This window comes from Apium graveolens, chromosome 8 (assembly GCF_009905375.1).
Source record: "Apium graveolens cultivar Ventura chromosome 8, ASM990537v1, whole genome shotgun sequence".
Classification (NCBI taxonomy): domain Eukaryota; kingdom Viridiplantae; phylum Streptophyta; class Magnoliopsida; order Apiales; family Apiaceae; genus Apium; species Apium graveolens.
In genome coordinates this window covers 249,042,761-249,063,634 of record NC_133654.1, presented here as the reverse complement: position 1 = coordinate 249,063,634, position 20,874 = coordinate 249,042,761, and the positions used below count along the sequence as shown (strand labels likewise).

At 33.3% G+C, this 20,874-nt stretch overlaps 3 protein-coding genes and 1 long non-coding RNA gene across 7 annotated transcripts; 2 read left to right on the top strand and 2 right to left on the bottom strand.

Annotated features, from left to right (window-relative positions):
• The first annotated feature begins 1,391 nt into the window (after nt 1–1,391).
• LOC141677991 (protein BASIC PENTACYSTEINE2-like) lies at nt 1,392–3,592 on the top strand. Of its 2 annotated transcripts, none has more exons than XM_074484162.1 (2): nt 1,392–1,538; nt 2,485–3,592. In XM_074484162.1, exon 2 carries the CDS (start codon nt 2,488–2,490, stop codon nt 3,355–3,357), a length of 870 nt encoding a protein of 289 aa, XP_074340263.1. In that variant the 5' UTR covers nt 1,392–1,538; nt 2,485–2,487; the 3' UTR covers nt 3,358–3,592. The 2 variants fall into 2 exon arrangements, with proteins under 2 accessions (XP_074340263.1, XP_074340262.1); XM_074484161.1 differs by having other exon boundaries at nt 2,479–3,592.
• Nucleotides 3,593–14,276: 10,684 nt separating this feature from the next.
• Nucleotides 14,277–16,976, top strand: LOC141676910 (uncharacterized). Of its 3 annotated transcripts, none has more exons than XR_012557221.1 (4): nt 14,277–15,496; nt 15,583–15,952; nt 16,515–16,666; nt 16,800–16,976. XR_012557221.1 is itself a non-coding variant. In XM_074482633.1 (4 exons), exons 2-3 carry the CDS (start codon nt 15,437–15,439, stop codon nt 15,901–15,903), a joined length of 381 nt encoding a protein of 126 aa, XP_074338734.1. In that variant the 5' UTR covers nt 14,280–14,417; nt 15,374–15,436; the 3' UTR covers nt 15,904–15,952; nt 16,515–16,976. The 3 variants fall into 3 exon arrangements, 2 of the variants coding, with proteins under 2 accessions (XP_074338733.1, XP_074338734.1); XM_074482633.1 differs by having other exon boundaries at nt 14,280–14,417; nt 15,374–15,496; nt 16,515–16,976; XM_074482632.1 differs by having other exon boundaries at nt 16,515–16,976.
• Nucleotides 16,977–17,055: 79 nt separating this feature from the next.
• Nucleotides 17,056–17,533, bottom strand: LOC141676911 (uncharacterized). Its single transcript, XR_012557222.1, has 2 exons — nt 17,395–17,533; nt 17,056–17,235 (listed from the first exon to the last, which is right to left on the bottom strand). It is a non-coding gene; the product is annotated as an uncharacterized LOC141676911 (long non-coding RNA).
• Nucleotides 17,534–17,670: 137 nt separating this feature from the next.
• On the bottom strand, nt 17,671–18,724 carry LOC141680600 (putative clathrin assembly protein At1g25240). Its single transcript, XM_074486782.1, has 2 exons — nt 17,807–18,724; nt 17,671–17,700 (listed from the first exon to the last, which is right to left on the bottom strand). Exons 1-2 carry the CDS (start codon nt 18,722–18,724, stop codon nt 17,671–17,673), a joined length of 948 nt encoding a protein of 315 aa, XP_074342883.1.
• Between the last annotated feature and the right edge of the window lie 2,150 nt (nt 18,725–20,874).

Sequence of the window (20,874 nt, the reverse complement as noted above, 5' to 3'; positions counted from 1 at the left end):
GTTTTTGGCCTAAAAGCTGCTGTTAGAGAAAGTAAGCCCCCCATGCTTTTAGAAAAAGCTGCTTTTCAGCTGTTGCGGGAAGCAGATGTTGATTTCACCATCAAACCTTACCAAAAGCATCATTATTTTTAATTTTTTCATCAACACATATACGTATCAAAAAAATTATCAAACAGTCATCTGATTTTTATAACAGCACTTTTTTCAGCAGCACTTTTTCTAATAACACAACAATTTTTAACAGCAATCCCAAACAGAGCCTAACTCTTTTTTCTGAAACATTCTGCTTTTATTAAACCTTACTCTTACACCTTTTTAAATTTTATTTACTAAGATGCTTGTGTCTAAAAATATTAGTAATTTCTATTCAATTTTAATTGTACATAATAAATGAAGATCTTCAAAATTTTATATAAAACTTAAGTTGGATTGTGTTGGATAACAAATAAATGACAAGATATTGATACTTACGGCTATCTAAATTAACAACATTTTACAAATGAATAAGAAAAACACTAATAAAATATAAAGTTGTTAAATTTGGTAAAAAATAGATCTTTTTCAAGGCAGTGTTGTGAAAAACACATTAAGCGGACGCTTAAGCGGAATCGAAGATAAAAACGCTTGAATTAGTGCAAAATCGGATAGTTGAGCGTTTAGTAAAGTTTAAGCCGGTTTAAGCGCCTTTAAATGGAATTAAGCTTATTTTGATTGTTTAAGCGGTTTTTGACCAAATTGAATGGGGATTAAAAAATAATTAGAAAAAGAAAAATATTATTTTGTAAAGAGGTGTAATTTGATATTTTTAAATGTTAGTTGTATTTTTTTAGTTAATTATGACTTTGTGAAATATCATTTTATGAGTTTATTATGATACGTGAATGTTATGTCTTTATTAAAAAATATTCAGTATTTTGAATATATATATATATTTATTAATAATCTGATTAATGACTCACTTTTAAAACCACTTAAACATCCATTTTAACGGTTAACGGTTAAGCGTTAAAAGTCACCTCATAGGCCTTTTACAACACTGTTTCAAGGTAAGTGCATGGAAATGATAAAGATGGAATGGATCAATGCACAGTTGCAAATATGCATAAAGGCCCCTCAAATAAATAAAAATTGATAGTGTTAATAAAGAAATGAAGAGATAAGGACAGGTGGGCACCTCATGAATAAACAAAACCAAGTTAGATGATACTTGGAGTGCAACTAAGGTATCCACGTGGCACTCACTTAATATATATAGCATGTGTGTACTTATTTGTCATTATTTTAGTTATAATATATCCTAAGTTTGTATTTTATTTATTTTATATGTTGTAAGAAAATATTTATGTAAGTATTCCATCAAATAAATCATACTTATATGTTGTAAGAAAATATTTAAGTATTCCATCAAATAAATCATACGAACCTCTCTCTTTCAAATCTCTCTCTCCATCTCTCTCTCCTTTTGTTAATGTTCTCTCTCCTCTCTCCTGTGTCTCCAGAAGGACAAAACCCTAAAAGAAGTGTTTACTAAAACACTAGTAAGTTCTCTCTCTCTCAATCTAAGCTTTATTCTCTTTCTGTATATATGTCTCTACTATTTATTCACTTGTACGGTCTTTCAAGTCATTTCTATATTAATTAATTAGCTAACTCTTTTTTTATTATTTCTTGAAAATCTCAATCTTGCTAATAGATCTGATGATATAATGTTATGTACATTTGATTTGATGTGTGTTTATAAATGGGTAATTGCTTTCAAGCTATTATAGTTGATTGAATCACCATTTGAGATCTGGGTTTTATTAAAGTACTGAACTTTTTGCTAAATCAAGATTTTATAATGCTGCAAATTGGGATCATTGCATTCATTTCTGCTTATCATTTATGGGTTTATCTCTGTTTTATTAGCCCTTGTGGATTAATGGATATATGGAAATTCTGTAAGTTGTTTGATATTTAAAGAGAGCTTGATAGATTTGGAACTTAAAGTTTTGATCTTTTGTGTTTATTCAGCCATTGTGAATTAGTGGAATTTACTATTTTTGTTTGATATTTGGAGAAAATTGTTTTTTATTAGAACATTATAGATTTGGAACTTAAAGTTTTGATCTTTCTCCAAAATTACCATTTATAACGCTACAAATTGCGAATTGGAATTAAAGCAGTCAATTTGTGTTTATAATTTATGGTGTCTTCTGTATTTTATCAGCCATTATGAATTCAAGGGCATTTTGCGAGACAATAATTTGCTTGATATTCGGAGAAAATTAATAATAATCAGAACTTAAAGAGATAGATTACTTGCTGCAGTGCTAGCCCTTCAGTATTTGGAATTGTAAATGTCAGATCTGTGATGGTTTAGTTTCGATTTTACAATTGGCAGATTATAGTCTCTGGGTAATGATATTAAACATGACAGGTTAGATGTTAAATGGAAGAATGAATATAATGCTTCTTGTTGATTACTTTTCTATGTAGATTCAGAGGATGGAGGATGGGGGATTGAATATGCGCAGTTGGAATTTCTACGAACAACATTATAATAAACCTGGGAACCTCAATCTGCACCTTTTCCCATCAGTTGAAAGGCGTGTCTCGGGACCTTTCCTTGGACGTGAAAATTCAGTTATGATGAACCACAATGGTGGGGTGTTTCATCCCATGGTCTCTGAACCTCCTATGCCCATGGATCCTATGAAGGACAGTTCGGCTAGGGAGAGATTTGTTCAGCAGATGATTCAAGCGAATTCTAGTTTTGCGGGATTTCATGAGCATCCTGGGGCTCATTCCATGCATATGTTGCAGCAGCAGCTGCAGCAGCAACTGCAGCATCCCGAATTGCCCAAGGATGCTGCAAGAGTTACCATGGATGATACAGGTGTGAAGAAAGAAGATGGTCCCCCTATGAGAAAAAGGCAAGGTCTTGCTGCACCCAAGCCTCCAAAAGAAAAGAAGCCAAGAAAATGCCCTACCATTCAGAAGGAAAATGGCAGTTCTTCTGGTCACCGTGCGAAAGCTCCAAAGAAGAGTATGGATGTGGTCATAAATGGGATAGATATGGACTTTTCTAGTATTCCTATACCGGTTTGCTCGTGTACTGGAAATCCTCAGCAATGTTATCGTTGGGGCTGTGGTGGTTGGCAATCTGCTTGTTGCACAACAACAATATCCATGTATCCTTTGCCAATGAGTACAAAAAGGCGTGGAGCTAGAATTGCTGGACGGAAGATGAGTCAGGGCGCATTTAAGAAGGTGCTAGAGAAACTGGCGTCTGAAAATTTCAGTTTTGCTAATCCAATTGATTTGAGGTATCATTGGGCAAGGCATGGTACCAACAAGTTTGTTACAATCAGGTGAATTTTCAGTGTATATGACGCTGGATTCCATTACACATGTAGCCTCGATGCTGAAAACTTTGTAGTTCATCAGTTGGTTGCTACCATGATATGCTAATCTTTAGGTGTTCGGAGTTCCTAAAAATTGGTTTATCTCTTTCAACTTTATGTTAAGAAGGCAATTTCTTGCCACCAGATTGTAGGGTTGTTTAATTCTGTAACTTTAGTTCATTTTAAGACAATGTCGTTATGTTTAATCGTGTTCATTCCGTACATAGCTGATTCAGTGCTTACCTTAAATATTATGTTTTTGCTTCTTTCTCTGCTTTTGTTTCTTTTGTCAGTCTTTGTAAACGTCTCATTTCACTTTTCCGATATCTTTGAGGAGTTTGGTACTTCCTCTCATGAACAAGAAGGATGGATACCTACGGTTTGATACAGAACATCTGTTGTGATACCTCTGATACAAATCAAGGTTTCCTCATGAGTCTGACTTTTTTCGGAATCACCATTTTATCTTAATTTACTAATTTTTATAGAACAGATGATTTAGGGTTATCACTTAGATTTCTTGGAGTATCTAGCTAAATATGCTGAACAATGTGCTAGGTAATCTTTAAATTGCAATACTATTTCAACTGGTTTAAAATTGCTCAAGTACAATTTTAACTAGCTTAGCAGAGCAAGTGCTGATGCAATGCATCAACATAAAAGGCATCGGAAGCCAATGCCAGTGAACCACGGAGTTCGATTACTTTTATCTCCTAGTCATCGGTCTTCTACTCTTCTTCCATATGCTATTTGTATATGTTATTGTCCGATAGTTTAGATACTATTCCCCCGACTGCGCGAGAATAAGCTGTTATAGTAAGCAGTTGAGCTGCGAAAAATGAGGAAGGTGTGGAATTATAGGTTGTTGCTACTGGTTTGTAATGTACATAAGAAGTATTGACCGTCTGATAAACGAGCTGTGATAATCAGATTGTAATGAAATGTAGTATTGAATCTAGAAAGCAAAGTTATCTGAATTGTATATTAAAGCTTAGAGAATACAATGTTGAAGTACTGAGCTATTTATAGCTAGATTCTAAACAGCTGGATCCTAATAGAATTGATGAGCTGTCACTAACTAATCACTAACTAATCTGCATATTAAAAAGCTTAATGACTAAGCTTCAATATCCCCCTCAAGATGGAGGTGTAAACACTCCAATCTTGGACAACAAATTGTTGAAATGAGTAGCAGGAACAATCTTTGTTAGGACATCAGCTAGTTGTGAACGAGTAGGTAAGTATGTAAGCTGCAATAACCCTTCCAAAACCTTATCACGAGTGAAGTGACAATCTAACTCAATATGCTTGGTACGCTCATGAAAAACAGGATTCTTGGCTATATGCAGTGCAGATTGGTTATCACAGTGTAAAACAACTGGTTTGAGACTGGAAACCCCCAACTTGAGACTGGAAACCCCCAACTCCTCAAGCAAACGAACAACCCAGGTGACTTCTACAGCAGCCGAAGCCATGGCACGGTATTCTGCCTCAGCAGAAGATCGAGAAATAGTTGTTTGTTTCTTGGATTTCCAGGTGACAGGTTAATTACCAAGAAGCAAAATATAATCTGTAACAGATCATCTAGAATCAATGCAAAAGGCCCAATCAGCATATGAGAATGCTTGTAGAGTAAGCTGGTCAGTAGCTCGTAATAAAATTCCCTGATAAACGGTCCCAGCAAGATATCGAAGAGCATGATGCAATGCTTGAAAATGTGAAGTACGAGGAGCATGCATATACTGACTTAACGTGTGCACTGTATATGATAAATCTGGCCGAGTATTGGTCAGATAATTAAACTTGCCAACTAAAGATCTGTAGACTTCAGGATTATCAATCAATGCACCCTCAGATTGTGACAGTTTAAGATTCGAAGGAAGAGGAGTACAAGAAGGGACAAAACAATCCAAACCTGCATCAGCTAAAAGATCTTTGGCAAATTTCTGTTGACACAAAATAATACCATCAGTGGTATGAGTAACCTCTATGCCCAGAAAGTAGTGAAGTTCTCCAAGATCTTTAATCCCAAATTGTGTATCAAGATGAGTTTTTAAACCAGAATTACCAGAAACATCGTCTCCTGTAAAAATCACATCATCAACGTAAACAGCAGCTATGCAAATAAGACCATTGTTTCTCTTGATAAACAAACTATAATCATTCTTTGACTGATGAAAACCTTGACATAACAGCTCTTCAACTAGCTTAGCATGCCACTCTCTGGATGCTTGTTTAAGCCCGTAAATAGATTTTCTAAGTAAACATACCAAATTGAGTGGATTAGAAACTCCTTCAGGAACAGTCATATAAACTTCCTCTTTTAAATGCCCATGTAGAAAGACATTGTGCACGTCTAATTGATGTAGACGCCACTGTCGTGTAGCAGCCACAGAAAGTAAGAGTCTTACAGTACTCATTTTAACAACAGGGGAGAAAGTCTCTTCATAGTCAATTACATGCTCGTTCCAAACTGCCATCAGATTTAAGTTTCACTTTGAACACCCATTTGGAACCAATAGGCTTCTTATGTGGAGGAAGAGGGACAAGATCCCATGTGTGATTAATTGCTAAAGCTTGTAACTCACATTGCATAGCAGCCACTCATAAAGGACTAGAAGAAGCCTCTGTATATGACTTTGGTTCAGAAAGAACACATGTAGATAAAGAAGGAGAAGGTGTGATAACCAGATTACACCCGTGTGTGTTCAAGGTTGTGTTACATTTATAATCAAACAAAAACGAAGGTGGTTTGCGTAACCGTGTAGACTGTGTAACAGGAATGATGTCAGTAGAAGACTTAGAAGAAGGTAATGAATCTGGAAGTGAATTAGAACTCAAATCATAAATGACAGAATCTGATGATGAATGAATATGATTATCAAAATAATCAGCCACATTATTAGCAGAAACTGCAGGCTCATTATCAACAAGATCCCCAAGAATACCATCATCAGGTATGAAATAAGGATTATTCACAGTTGGCAAGTAAATTTGTGATGGAAATTCAGAAGGAGTATCATGAGAATGAAAAGGAAAATGAGATTCGTGGAAAACAACATCTCGTGACACAAAAACAGTATTACTACCATAGTCAAGCAATTTATATCCTTCTTGTGTAGTGGAATAGCCTAAGAAAACACATGGTTTAGACCTAGGATCAAATTTACTCCTATTTTCAGAAATAGTAGAGGCAAAGCATTAAGTACCAAACACCTTGAGATGATCAAGAGAAGGAGATGTACCAGTTAATCGATGGTAAGGTGTATCATTTCCAATACTTTGTAAAGGAATTCTATTTATGATATAAGTAGCACACAAAACAGTTTCACTCCAGTACTGAGCTGGAATTTTGGACTGAAAATACAAAGATCGAGCAGTTCCAAGCAAATGTCGATGCTTACGCTCCACGACACCATTTTATTGTGGAGTGTGACTGCAACTAGTTTGATGAAGAATTCCCTTTTTAAGAAGCAACTCCTTCATTAGACCAAAACACAACTCAGGAGCATTGTCAGATCGAACTTTCTGAACTTTGGTTTTGTACTGAGTTTCCACATGATTAAAAAAATCAGACATAACTTGTACATAATCTGTTTTTGATTTCAACATATGAACCCAAGTAAAACGGCTATAATCATCCACAATAGTTAAAAATTGATTACAATCGGTATAAGGCTTGATTTTGTAAGGTCCCCAAACATCTATATGTATCAATTCAAATACACATTGAGTTTTAATACTACTAAGCTAGAAAGAAGCCCTGGTCTGCTTGGCCAATGGACATATCTGACAAATGAGCTTAACAGAAGAATGATTAATCCTTGAAAGAGTTGAAATAGTTTTCAACTTATCAAAAGGCAAATGCCCCAGTCGTAAATGCCATATGCTAAGATCCTCCTTAGAACTCAAGTATACTCGACTATCAGAAGCTGCTTCAGAAATCCTTGCTGTACTATAAAGTCCTCCCTGAGAACTACCAAGAAGAATTTTCTTCTCTTTCTGCAAACGGTCCTGTATCATACAATGTTGACCATCAAATTTTACTGAGCAATTTAAATCCCTATATAACTTCTGAACAGAGATTAAATTGTATTGCAAATGAGGAATGTGCAACACATTATGAAGAATCAAGTCATGGTTAACTTGCACAGAACCAACATGAAGAATTGGCACTTGTCTACCATCTGGTATGACTATGTATTCCTCTCCAACTACAGGTTTGTAAGTAGTAAACATATTCAAGTGAGAACATATATGATCAGTAGCACCGCTATCAATCAGCCATTCAGTCTTAGCATACTTATCAGTTAACAAACACGGCTTACCAGCTAATAAAGCATGTTCTTGAGATGTCTGTGCACTTGATGTTTCAGAAATGCCACTAGAAGATGACTGCTTGTTAAGTAAATCAATGAGTTGTTGATACTGAGTGGCAGAAAGAGATTGACTTGCAGAATCAGCCTTTTCATTAGAAGCAGAAGAAAAAAAGAATGCTGCCACTTTCTTCTCTCTATTAGTCTTGAAATTGGAAGGATAGCCATGAATTTTGAAGCATCTATCTACAGTATGACCACTCATTGTACAATGTGTACAGAAATAGTTCCCTCCTTTCTTAGTTCCATAAACTTTCCCAGTTCCAGTAGTAATCTGCTTCTGAGACCCAAAATTAGCACTATTGTTGCTATTTCTAAAATTTCTTCTATTGTCAGCTATAAATGCCAGAGAATCAGGTTGGCTAATGGATTGAGATAACTCTTGATGTCTTTCTTCCTGTGAGAAGACTCTAAAAGCATTAGAAAAGCTTGGTAGTGGTTGCTGCATCAACACATTTCCTCTAACAGTAGCAAACTTGTCATTCAGCTTCATCATGAATTGTAAAAGTCTGTGATCATGCTGCATCTGAAGAACTTTCTGTGTAACATTGCAGGTGCACTTGTTACAGGTACAACATGGTAAAGGACTAACATCACTCATTGAATCCCATAGAGTTTTGATCTCAGTAAAAAATTCAGACACACTCTTAGATCCTTGATGCAGTTCAGCCAACTGTTGCTCAAAGGAAAAGAGTTGTGTCATTGAAGCATAGCCAAATCTATCCTCTAAATCCAACCAAATCTCCCTAACAGTCTTAAAAAATAATACACTCCTGGAGATTGTATCATCTAAATTGCAGAGTAACCAAGAACATACTAAGTCATTACATCTTTCCCAAGCCTTGAAATCAACAGAGGTCACAGGTGGTTTAATAACTGTTCCATCAACAAATCCTAATTTGTTTTTGGCCGAAAGACTTAGCATAATCGATCTCTTCCAATTACTGTAACCTGTTTCATTGAACTTTACTGAAACTAGTTGTGATGTATTAGCATCTGAATGATGTATGTAAAATACACTAGAAGAATCATGATTAGGTGAAACAAGAGGTCTACTCCAAGGACTAGTACTACTAGAGGCCATTTGTTAACTTTTAACAGCTAAAATTGACTCGAAGAATTGAGATAGGCAACGAAACTAGAAATAAATCGAGAAATCAAGAGTGATAAGATCTAGATCGAGAAATTGATTAGATCGATGCACTTAGCACAAATCGATGAACTAATAGCACAAAAATAACAGATCGATGAATAGAATAACGAAGATATCAATTGTAATTGATATACAGCTCGTAAACACATCTAGAACAGATTAGATGAAATGATTTTGAAGAAAACAAGTATTTTTAGTAAGAAATTAATCATTCTCGGAGAAAGAAGGAGCTGAAAACACCTGAATTTACACGAGAATCGAGCGGAAGTGAAGAATCAATCGCCATTGTTGCTCTGATACCATGATAAACGAGCTGTGATAATCAGATTGTAATGAAATGTAGTATTGAATCTAGAAAGCAAAGTTATCTGAATTGTATATTAAAGCCTAGAGAATAAAATGTTGAAGTACTGAGCTATTTATAGCTAGATTCTAAACAGCTGGATCCTAACAGAATTGATGAGTTGTCACTAACTAATCCCTAACTAATCTACATATTGGAAAGCTTAATGACTAAGCTTCAATACTGTCACTCATCTGTCTACCAAGATTGGTTGATGTGCTGGTATTCTGCATACAATTAACTTCTTATACTAGCTCGTGTTCTGTAGGAAACTGATCTCCGGAGTTATTCTTTAGTTTCTCTTATACTAGCTCGTGTTCTGCAGGAAACTGATCTCCGGATTTATTCTTTAGTTTCTCTTATACTAGCTCGTGTTCTACAGGAAACTGATCTCCTGAGTTATTCTTTAGTTTCTCTTATACTAGTTTGTGTTCTGCAGGAAACTGATCTCCTGAGTTATTCTTTAGTTTCTCATCATTGATCAAAACGTCATAGCAGTTTAATTTGATGCTCTTGTTCTTCGCTTAGTAGTTAAGAAACCGTAAATTTTGAAGTTTATGCATTTATTGCTTCGTAGATATTGGAAGTCGGTGTATATATGGAAGTAGGAACTAACTTCTGAACGCTAAAATAGTTTCAGCTGAGTGAAAAATGTATCATGTATTTGACAAGATTGCATATGTACAGTTCTGCATAGTGTTTCAGGGACTACAAGTACTTACTATTATTAATTAACTATTAACATCATTTCAATATTATTGACAAATACTTTGTGATAAATTTACCCTTCTGAAGATCCTAAAAATTAAAAAAGAAATCTCTGTAAATTAGGTAAAATGTAATAACTGTTCTGGCTTTCCGTATATACATAGACAAGTATATTAATGAGTTTTAAAGTTGTTTATAGACAATTATCCGAAATACTAAGGGCACAATGTTTCACCAGGTCTGCAGCTGGAAAAGTTAATGGATGTTAACCCATATGTGTGAAAATCTATTGGCATGAACGATCAGAAGATCCTTTTTAGCTTCGAAGATGCTAAAATCAGATTTACACTTCCGGGAGTTTGTTTTAATCTCACTAGTAAGCAATCACCTTAAACGGATAAAGATATGAGTTAGAAGACTAATGTTCTGTATATGTCTCCAATTGGAGGTGTGATGATGATATGATCTGCAAGCTTAAACATTGCTCAATTAGTGTTAGTGGTATTTGTTAGCAAATTCACATCTAATACGGAGAGCAGTATAAATTAATTAAGTGGCAAAGAAAATGATTTGATTGAGAAAATGGCAAAGAGGGTCTGTGCACAGATAAAATCTACATTTTTTTTGTTCGGTTTTTCGGATCTGAAACGATTTTGCGAGGCCTCTAGATCAATAATAACTTAATGCACCGATCCTTGGTGAAAAAAACAAGTTCATAAGGCTTTGAGTAAAAGAATTTTTTGAGCTTGCAGATATCTACCTTATTTAATTGTACGAGTCGGTAACCGTGCGAAGCACGGGTCCGAAATTAAAAATAATAGTATCACATTATTATTTATATAAAACCGAAACTCATAATTTGTGCAAAATACAGATCTAAATATAATATATAAAATGCTTAAAATATAAACCAAACCAAACATATCCAGTATATCCCGCTTAACGCAGGGTCTGGGGATGGTAAGATGTACGCAGTCTTCCCCTCATTCCGAAGAATGAAGAGGTTGTTTCGCGAAAGACTCCCGGCTTGTGTGTGCGTGTTAAAATACGTAAAAAGTGAAAAGAATGATATAACATATACGTAAGAATAAATACTCACTTCAAATAAATAAAAAACATCTGAAGACCCTTTTCCACTGCATGATTCTTTAGTTAAGACTTTTGATTTATGTGATTCTACTCTAAATTGAAGATATGGGGAAACTATCTCTCGCGCGATTCACGTAACCACCATTATCATCTTTAACTTTTCTTGCACTACTTATGACAAGATCAAGATCAAGGAAGAAACGACTTTCTCTCGAGCGGTTAATTTTTGTATTTATCGGTCACACACATATACGTTCTTGTTCATCATTATACATTTCAAAATGGATTTTCAAACTTCTTACCCGATTGGTTGAAACTTGCTGGCAACCAAGCAACAAGTAACAAGTAATTAGGTAAGTCTCATGTGAATTATACCATGGGCTAAGGTGGAGTTTTTCTTTTGCAGAAAATAAAACTCATCCCCTAAACAATGCTTAAAATATGTAGTTAAAAAAATTGAAGTGAAGTGTACCTCTAAAATTTCACCGTATAGTTTTAATTATGCATGCACCTAATTATTTACTTATATAAATATGACATGTTAACTTACTAATACCATCATTTTAAAGTAAACCGACATTTGGATGTTTAGCAACAAATAAAAATTGAAGGAAAATAAAATTTACAAAGAGTGAAGTTATTTTTTGTCAGTTGAGATTTTATTACATAAAATTTTAAAAATAGTTGTATAATTTTATAGTGAGTACCAATATTTAGGATCTAAACATGGTTTCCTTATTAGTATATTGAGTTGATAACCTGTGCTAAACACGAGCTCGAGATTAAAAATATCGAATTAAAATTTGTAGAGAATTATTCATAATACGGGCGAAACACAAATTAAAATTAATATATTAATATCAATATTAAACTGGTACTTGCAAAAAATAGTTATTTGGTTAAAAAGAATCGAATTAGTTAGAAATTTTCCACTATAATTCTAGTTTTACATTGTTTTACTTGATATAGAAATCTAACATATTAGTTTTATTTTGTGAAACGAATTGTATCTCTATCTTATTAACCAAATATCTATGTTCTTTATATAATTTAATATGAATTAATATAATTTGATAATTATCTTATAATTAGCCTTTTCAATATAGTTTATTTAATATTACTAATTATCGATAAAAATTAATTTACAAATTAAAAGTAAATAGATGTTATTAAACTTAATTTAATATTACTTAATATAATCTAAATACGGCCAATAAATTTATTACAGTTAAAATAAGTTTTTTTAATTTAAAGTAAATAAACGTTGTGATGGACAATAACAAATACAATCGTTAAATCAATAATTTTCAGTTTAAAAATTAATAAATGTTACTAAAGTCATTTGCTATTACTTAATTATTTTTAAAATTATAGAAAATAACACCGAGAATAGAAGTCAGTTCGTGTTAATAATTTACTTTGTAGTTAGTAGTTTTTCAAAAATATATGTTATTTTACTTAATTTAACGTAACTTAATAAATTTTTAATATAGGTTATTAATAAATAAAGTTGGGGATTTGTGTAATATGTCCCAAATTAAGGGGTTATTTTACAAATATATCCCATTTTATTTAAAAATTATTTATATTTCATGTAGTTAAATTTTAACTCAAATATAACTCATATATGTATTTTTAAGTTGTAAAAACAATAAATATTTGCTAAAAATTAGTAGAATACCCTATAAATTATGTTTTAAGTGATCATGTATACCGTCGTCACCAGCTCGTCCAAGAGTCTTATTTTGTTTCTTTTTGAACACTTTAGCTTATTTTTAGTCCAAGCATGAAGCATAATGATTTTGAATAAAAATCATGAATAAGTTCCCTCACTTCAGTAACCAACTCTAGAAAGTTCCCAAAATTAATATTGTCTATGACCTTAGGCCTTTAGCTCGGTTCCGTCAAAACTTGCAAGTGCACAGACACTATAATATGTTGCAACATCTTGATCAAAAATATTACTCCTCATATAAATCAATCAGCAAATTACTATAATATTTTCAATTTAGTAATATTTTCAATTCTTTTAAAGGTCCTGATCAGACGTACATATATATTGTGCGGGAGATTTGATGATTTATATTAATGATTTATATATAAAAAAAGCATTAGTGAATCCTGTAAGGTAGGGATAAAAAAGTCCATTGAAAATGTGTAGTAGTAAAATTAATCATGATTACAATTAAATTAGGAAAGAATTCCAATTTGGGATATATTTATAATTAAAACTAAAAATAGGACATATTAGTAAATCACTTTTTAAATTGGGACATAATAGAAAAAAATTCAATAAAGTTTACAAAAAATATAAATCAATTCGTGTTAGTAGTGTACTTAGTAGTTTGTAGTTTTTCTAAAATTAAAAATAAATATAAGTTATTTTACTTAATTTAACGTAACTTAATAAATTTTAAATATAATTTACAAATCGTTTAAAAAATATTTTTATTTTATAAAGTAAGTAGATAATTGGATGAATACTAACTAAAAATAAAATAAAATTTACAAAAAATAGAAGTCGATTTGTGTTAAAAACAAAGTTTATTGAGAATAGAAGGCAACTTATTTCAGGTAAATATCAAAATTTGGTACTTTGGTACTTTTAGCACTAAATTATACATAGTTTCGCTTATTAATAAAGAGTATAGATATCTTAGCAATGTTGCGAAAATCGGTATTTGAAATTAATTGAGAGAGATACCAATTTACAATTAATCGGTAAATCGGGGATTAATGGAAAAAATTAATCGGTTGAAAAATCGGTTATGTTTTAATATTTTAATTAAATATAATATAATATCTCTATTTTAATAATTATTTATAAATTACTATATATTTTACATATTATAAATTTTTAATACTTATTATTTTATAAATTATATATTTACGTATATATTTTATTTAATATTTTACATACAATCCTCTTAACAAATTACATTAATCAATCCCCCACCTAATTCTCAAACTAGTAAACTCTCTGTCTCCTTCAATTCTTTACACAAGTATTTTAATGTTTTTATTAAATATAATTGTATAATTTTTTTTAATTTTCTTTTCTTTTAAATAAAAATATAATATTCAAATTTTTATAAAAAAAATTAGAAATAAATTAGGAAAACATACTTTAAAGTTCCTTAAAACACGTGTCATGTGAAAAAAATTGTAAAGAAGGTAGTATTATTGCTGCTACACCCCCAACACACACATCCCCCCAACACACACATCTCTCTGCTCCTGCTCAATCACATTACTTACAATACTTATTGTTTTTTACTTTATAGTCTGAGAGATGGCTAAGAGAAAGCAACAGGAAGAAAAAAAGAGGATAGTTGCAGCAGTTACGGCAGTTGCGGAGGAAGGTATACTTGTTGGTACTTTTCTTGGTTCTGTTATGATTGCGTAATTTGAAAGGGTGTTTTGTATTTGAAAGGGTATTTCTTTTTTTGAACGTTTGATTGTGTTTTGATTGTGTTTTGTATTGTGCATGTTCCAAATAGTTACCCAGTGCTCACCCAGCAGCGGGTAACCTACGATAAAAAAAAATAATAACAGATGAATGTTTTGTATTTTGGTTTTGAAAGTGTTCCAATAGATGGATTTGGGGTTCTGTTGATTCTGGCAAGTCCTGTAATTTCATATCAAAAGAACTAAAATTATGCTTGGTAATCCACTAAAATATGATTTATGTGAGGTCTAAAAAGAGACATCACAATGCCAAGTAAAACCAGAAATCCAAACAAGGATCCAAAAGCGATTACGGGGTAGCAAAAAATTGCCAACTGCTATCAAAAGCAACACCGTACGAAAGAATCGAGACTATTTGAACAACTTTAATAATTAAGTAGACAAATTATTTGAACTTGTGCTAATCAGTACAGACTTGATGATTCTTAAAATTTCTTGTTTATTTTTACGCTGCTCAACATAATAAAGCTTGGCGAGCAGACACTTGTCACTATGCTCCGATTGACGTCCATGTCTGTTAGCAGGCTAATGAGAGTGTCCGATTGAATGAGAGTTGTTAAATATATGATCCTATTGGGGCCTTCCTCTAACACCTTAAGGTTTTAGATGAGCTGGTTACTCAACATGGTATTAGAGCTTAGGCTGGAGAACTAAGGTTCGATTCCCAGCCACCCCCCCAACATTCTCACAATTTAATGTGGACACTAAAGGCAATTAATGCCGCGCCGGTGTTCCACTCTTCGACGAGTTACACTATATATCATGGAGAGTCTTCTGTTTATTGTTTTTTGTGCCCTTCCACGAGCGGGTAACAACATAAATTGGCTCTCCATTGACCTCTGGAATGCAGACCGAAGAATACAATAGGCGAGCTCGAGCTCTTGATCCCCAGAGCAGGGTTCCTGAACGCACAATGCCTAGTCTTATCCAGCTGGGGAAGAAGCTTCGATTCTGCAATTGTATGCCGGGGCAGGTAAACCAAATTTTTAATATGTATTGCCTTGTAATAGATTGGAAATAGGATTTACTAATAACGATTTACTCTTTAATATTTTCCAGCATTGCTATTGCGAAAAACCTGAGTTCCCAACCATTGATGGGCCAGGGGAACCTAGTTCCCGTGTGTCTTTGGGAATAGGAGGATCAGGTGTCCAGAACTCACACCATGCAGCCACTGAGGCTAGTCAAATTTTGCAGACTGTTTCAAGTGAGCTACTGCGCCTCCGGAAAGCATGGAAGTTTTCCTGGGGTTTGCTAGAGAAATATTCAGTGGTATGGCAGAACGAGCTTAACACGGGGCTAGTGTTTGGCAAGTTGTTTCTGCGTGGCAGTGATGCAGAAAAGGTCAAGCTGACCAGAAGGGTCTACACAAGGCAGTAGATTGCCTAGTTTTTTTCGTAATCATATTTATTGTTCCGGGTCGAGACAGGTAATTTTACTATCTTCTGTATTGCTAATGACTCTTGTACTTCTCTTCAACCCATAGGACCATAGGTACCGTAAGTACCATAAATAAAATTCTTCTGTATTGCTAATGACTCTTGTACATCTCTTCAACCCATAGGACCGTAGGACCATAGGTACCGTAAGGGGAAACCCTGTTAAAGAGCAACTCCACTAATACTTGTTGTCCTTTAAAAATGTCAAATTTAACCGGACACTTGACGAGAGTAGTGACATAGAGTTAGAGGTCAAAGTACTAAACATGTGCTTCAGGCGCTATCCTTTGCAGTAACTAACAGGTTTTATCGAATATTGGGTTATTAGGTTTTATCGATTATTGGGTTACTGATTTTAAGATTAAGGAAAAGTTTGACTATATAATTAGGTACGTCTTAGAAACACGACTAGCAGACTAGCAGTGTTTGACTAGCAGTGTTGATGGTTGTTAGGTTTGTGTTCAATATATAATTTCTGCATCAGTTTTTTGGTTCTGATTGCCTTTATTTTCCACTGTTCTAATTTTAGTTCATGTTGTTTGTGTTGTCCAGAAGTGAATCAGCAGGAACTGGAATTGGAATGCACATTGCAGAGTGCAGACTTGGAGCTGGAATTGGAATTTGTTGTTTGTTTGTGTTGCACTGAACTTGTTGTTTGTGTTTCAAAATTTTAATGTATGCTACTATGCTGTGAGTTCTTGGTGGTAAGTTCTCCTGGTTTGTTGAATTAAAGTAGTATTTACCGAAATGTTGTTCTAAGCATAATGTTTAGTTTGAGAGAATTTCTTAGGTCCACTTGTAAATTTAACTAATTAACATAAATGAATGTTTTGGTAGCGATGGTGTGGAAGTAAAGCCACTTTTGGAGAATTTTTGTTGAATGAATGTAGAAGGTATGATCTTCTTTTTCATCGAACTCTTAACGTGTTTCAAACATTTTTTGGAGAATTTTTGTTGAATGAATGTAGAAGGTATGATCTTCTTTTTCATCGAACTCTTAACGTGTTTCAAACATTTTTTGTGACTGGCAGACCACTTTAGTTGGCTTGACAGAGAAAACTTGTTATAGACACTCTTTGAGAAGGCTACTTGCTGAATCAAAACCAATGAATAGATGCTTGTATCTTTCTTTATAAATAAAGATATTATACATCTGCACTGACAAATTGAAGTAACTAGAACCAAAATTTACACGCAGGGACATTCATATCAGCATTTCAGTTTTCGCCTTCAATTTATCAACCAAGTAACAAGCTCCAGGTAGATGTCATATCTGCAATCAAAACAAGCTTACAATTTAGTTAACTCGCATGATCCATGGACTTTCTTCACCAAAAACAATACTAAACGATGAGATTCATCTCTCTCTACAGAAAAAGAAACAGTGTCCTAGACAAATAAAAGATGTGCAAATAATGTCTTAGACAATTACCTGGCTGGGAACTTGCCATAAAATATCATCATCTGTTGATTCTATCTTGTAGTGCAAGCGATCGTTTGCCGATTACAAGTACGTGTCTCTGAACCTAGTCAAAACTAATCAAATCTGGAAGTTCCTGCGGAGGAGGATCTAATGCCAACAAAGGTGGATCATATGGTGTTAGAAAAGGGTTTGTTGATGAATAATCATCTTCGAACACTTGCCATTCGCTTGTTATTACCGTCTTTAATTTACTTCTATCCTTTTCATGCACATTGTTGATTTCATCTACAACCAATGCTCTGTGGTTTTCTTCATCTATATCCGGACACGTGATGTTATCTTGTGTCTGATTTGCTACAACCAATGATTTACAATTTTCTTCATCAGAAATGAGTTTTGCTGAAATTCGGTTGGCTAGAACATTCTCCAGTTCTTTGATATCTTTTTCTGGGATTGGTTTCAGTTTTGGACAGCCCTCGGCATTAGGCACCCCTATACATTGGCAATAGTGAAGATACGAAGAGAGCTGATCACTTTGAATGACTGCTGTTTTCATAATTTTCAATGCTAAGGTTGCCTCTGCTGTCCCAGCTGATTCAACCTTGGAGAGAACCATGGCAATGGCTCTGCATATTCGGCTGTAAACATCGAAAATCTCGATCACAATGCAGTCCATGGCTTCAATTATCAGGGGAGACATCATTGTGTATGACTTCATTGCATATGTCTCTGGTTTGACTTGCAATAACAAATCAAGCAAACCTTGCATTGTTTGCAGCGAAACAAGGTCTTGCATCAACAGCGGAGAATTCGATGCAGTTCTTGGTTTTCGATCATCTCCAATTTTCTGGAGCTTGAGTGATCTACGCTTTTCTTGTGCACGAAGGAATATAAAGGAAGATTTTTGATCAAGGAAGGTATAATAAGCTTGTATAAAGTCATTGTAACCCCATACAACATCATTATTATGCGTGTTCCGGTCTCTGAACCTGGAGAGATCGAAAGGTAATCGACCTATGCGCTCAACAGCAGCAACTTTACAGCAGAAAACACCGTGCATGAGCATTAAACTTTTCAATGCAACAATCCAACTGCGAGTTTTTTCAGCGCGGTAAGTGATGGCCCATACGAGAGGCTTGACATAGGCTGGTGACATGCGTACCCATGCAAAAACACGCGACGTGTGCCTGGAATCAAGGGAGAACTCATCATGGTTGGTGGCTTTGATGACGGCAGCTTCGATGTCGGGGTTCCGGAGGGACGTTTTTCTGAGCAAGGTCGTTAGCCAGAGGCTGTTTCGATCCTTGAAAACTCCGGAACTCCGATGCCAAAGCTTCATTTCCGTCACCAGCAGCAGCCAACCATCAAACTAGTCCAATTCTGGGGATACTTTTTTTTTCGCACTTGTTTCATATTTACTTGTTCCCCGCAAATTTCTCTTGTTAACTTGGTTTTTTACCATCCAACTTGCTTATTGTATCTGGCACAAGAATATGTCCTAAGGTCCGTTTTGTTACTTGAGGAAATCTTTGTTTAAATTTTTATAGAATAAATCTTTGACTGTCGTGTCAACATATCAAGTTTGATTAAAAAAAAGAGAATGTCGTCAAATGGGTATATTCAATAATCAGAAATGTTAATGTTGCCGAATTCGATCTCGAAACTGAGAGCGGTTTCGGGGTATATGAGTCTCACCAATAAAAATACGGACACATGTAATTTATAACATGTAATTTATAACATTTTTAAAATTCATTTTGACGTACGTAAGCATTACTCTTGAAATAATTTCATCAAGTCCTAAAATAACAAAGAAACGATGAGTCCACACTTATACAAGATCACAGGTAAGAAGTGATCGATTACGCGAATTCTAAGAGTAACCTAAAGGTCCAAATTTGGACCGATTTCGGTCCAAATTCACTCAATAGTGGCAGGTCGGCACTATTCATCGGTCCAAGTTTGGACCGAGATTAAAATAATAGTTTTTAATGTATTTCTCTTAGTTTATTACATAAAGTTTTGATTTCGGGTATTTATAAATGCAATTAATCGATATTAGGATATTATTATTATTTATTTAAATAATAATTTAAATTAAAAAATATTTAAACTTAATTAAATAAATATCATTGCATTTCTTGAATTTAAATTACGAATACATTCAAACATTAAAATAAAAATTATAACACATAAAACTTAATTTGAAACACAACAGAAATGAAAATGCGATGATAACTAAATTATTAATTTAGTCCAAAAAATTAAATCGACTTCCTCCAGAAAAATTCCTTGGCCGTTACAAAAAAAATAGAATTAAGGAGGCTCATATTGCGTTTCGAGATATACTAATTGAGCATTTGTGGGAAGAATATGTTAATTCTGAGAATTACTATTAGTTAACGATGTTTTAAAATATAATTAATATTTGTACTTTTCTTATTTGAATATAATATTTTATTAACGGTTTTATTATAAAAATTATAACTAAATGTGTTTTCTATTTTTCATATATATTTGAATTTTAATTAAAATTCTATTATTCATTTATTAACAATTTTAAAATAAAATAAGTAATTAATAATAATAATAATAATAAAATATAAAGATAATATCTTACATCATACAAAAATAATATATTTATTATTATAAGATCTTAAAATAATTAAATAAATATTTTAAAATTTGAACCAAAATTTAGACCAAACTGAGAGGGGTTCGGTCCAAATTTGGATCAAGGTTGGATCCAAATTTGGACCAAACTGCCTAAAATCAGAGTTACCATGATTGCCTTCCCTTTATTCATCAAACATGGACCCCGTAAGAACAACTCTAAGAGTGGTATAAAGGTCCAAATTTGGACCGATTTCGATCTAAATTTATCTAATAGTTACCTAAATCTCGGTCCAAAATTTGAACTGAGATTAAAATAATAGTTTTTAATGTATTTCTTTTAGTTTATTATATAAAGTTTTGATTTCGGATATTTATAAATGCAATTAACCGATATTAGAATATTATTATTTATTTAAATAATAATTTAAATTAAAAAATATTTAAACGTAATTAAATAAATATCATTGCATTTTTTGAATTCAAATTACGAATATATTCAAACATTAAAATAAAGATTACAATACATAAAACTTAATTTGAAACGTAACATAAATGAAAATGCGATGAGAACTAAATTATTAATTTAGTCCGGCAAATTAAGGCTCTGTTTGGGATTGCTGTTAAAAATTGTTGTGTTGTTAAAAAAAGTGCTGCTGGAAAAAAGTGTTGTTGTAAAAATCAGATGACTGTTTGGTAATTTTTTTGATACGTATATGTTTTGATACAAAAAATAAAAATTAATGATACTTTTGGTAAGGTTTGATGGTAAAATCAGCATCTGCTTCCCGCAACAGCTGAAAAGCAGCTTTTTCTAAAAGCATGGGGGACTTGCTTTCTCTAACAGCAGCTTTTAAACCAAAAACACTTTTCAGA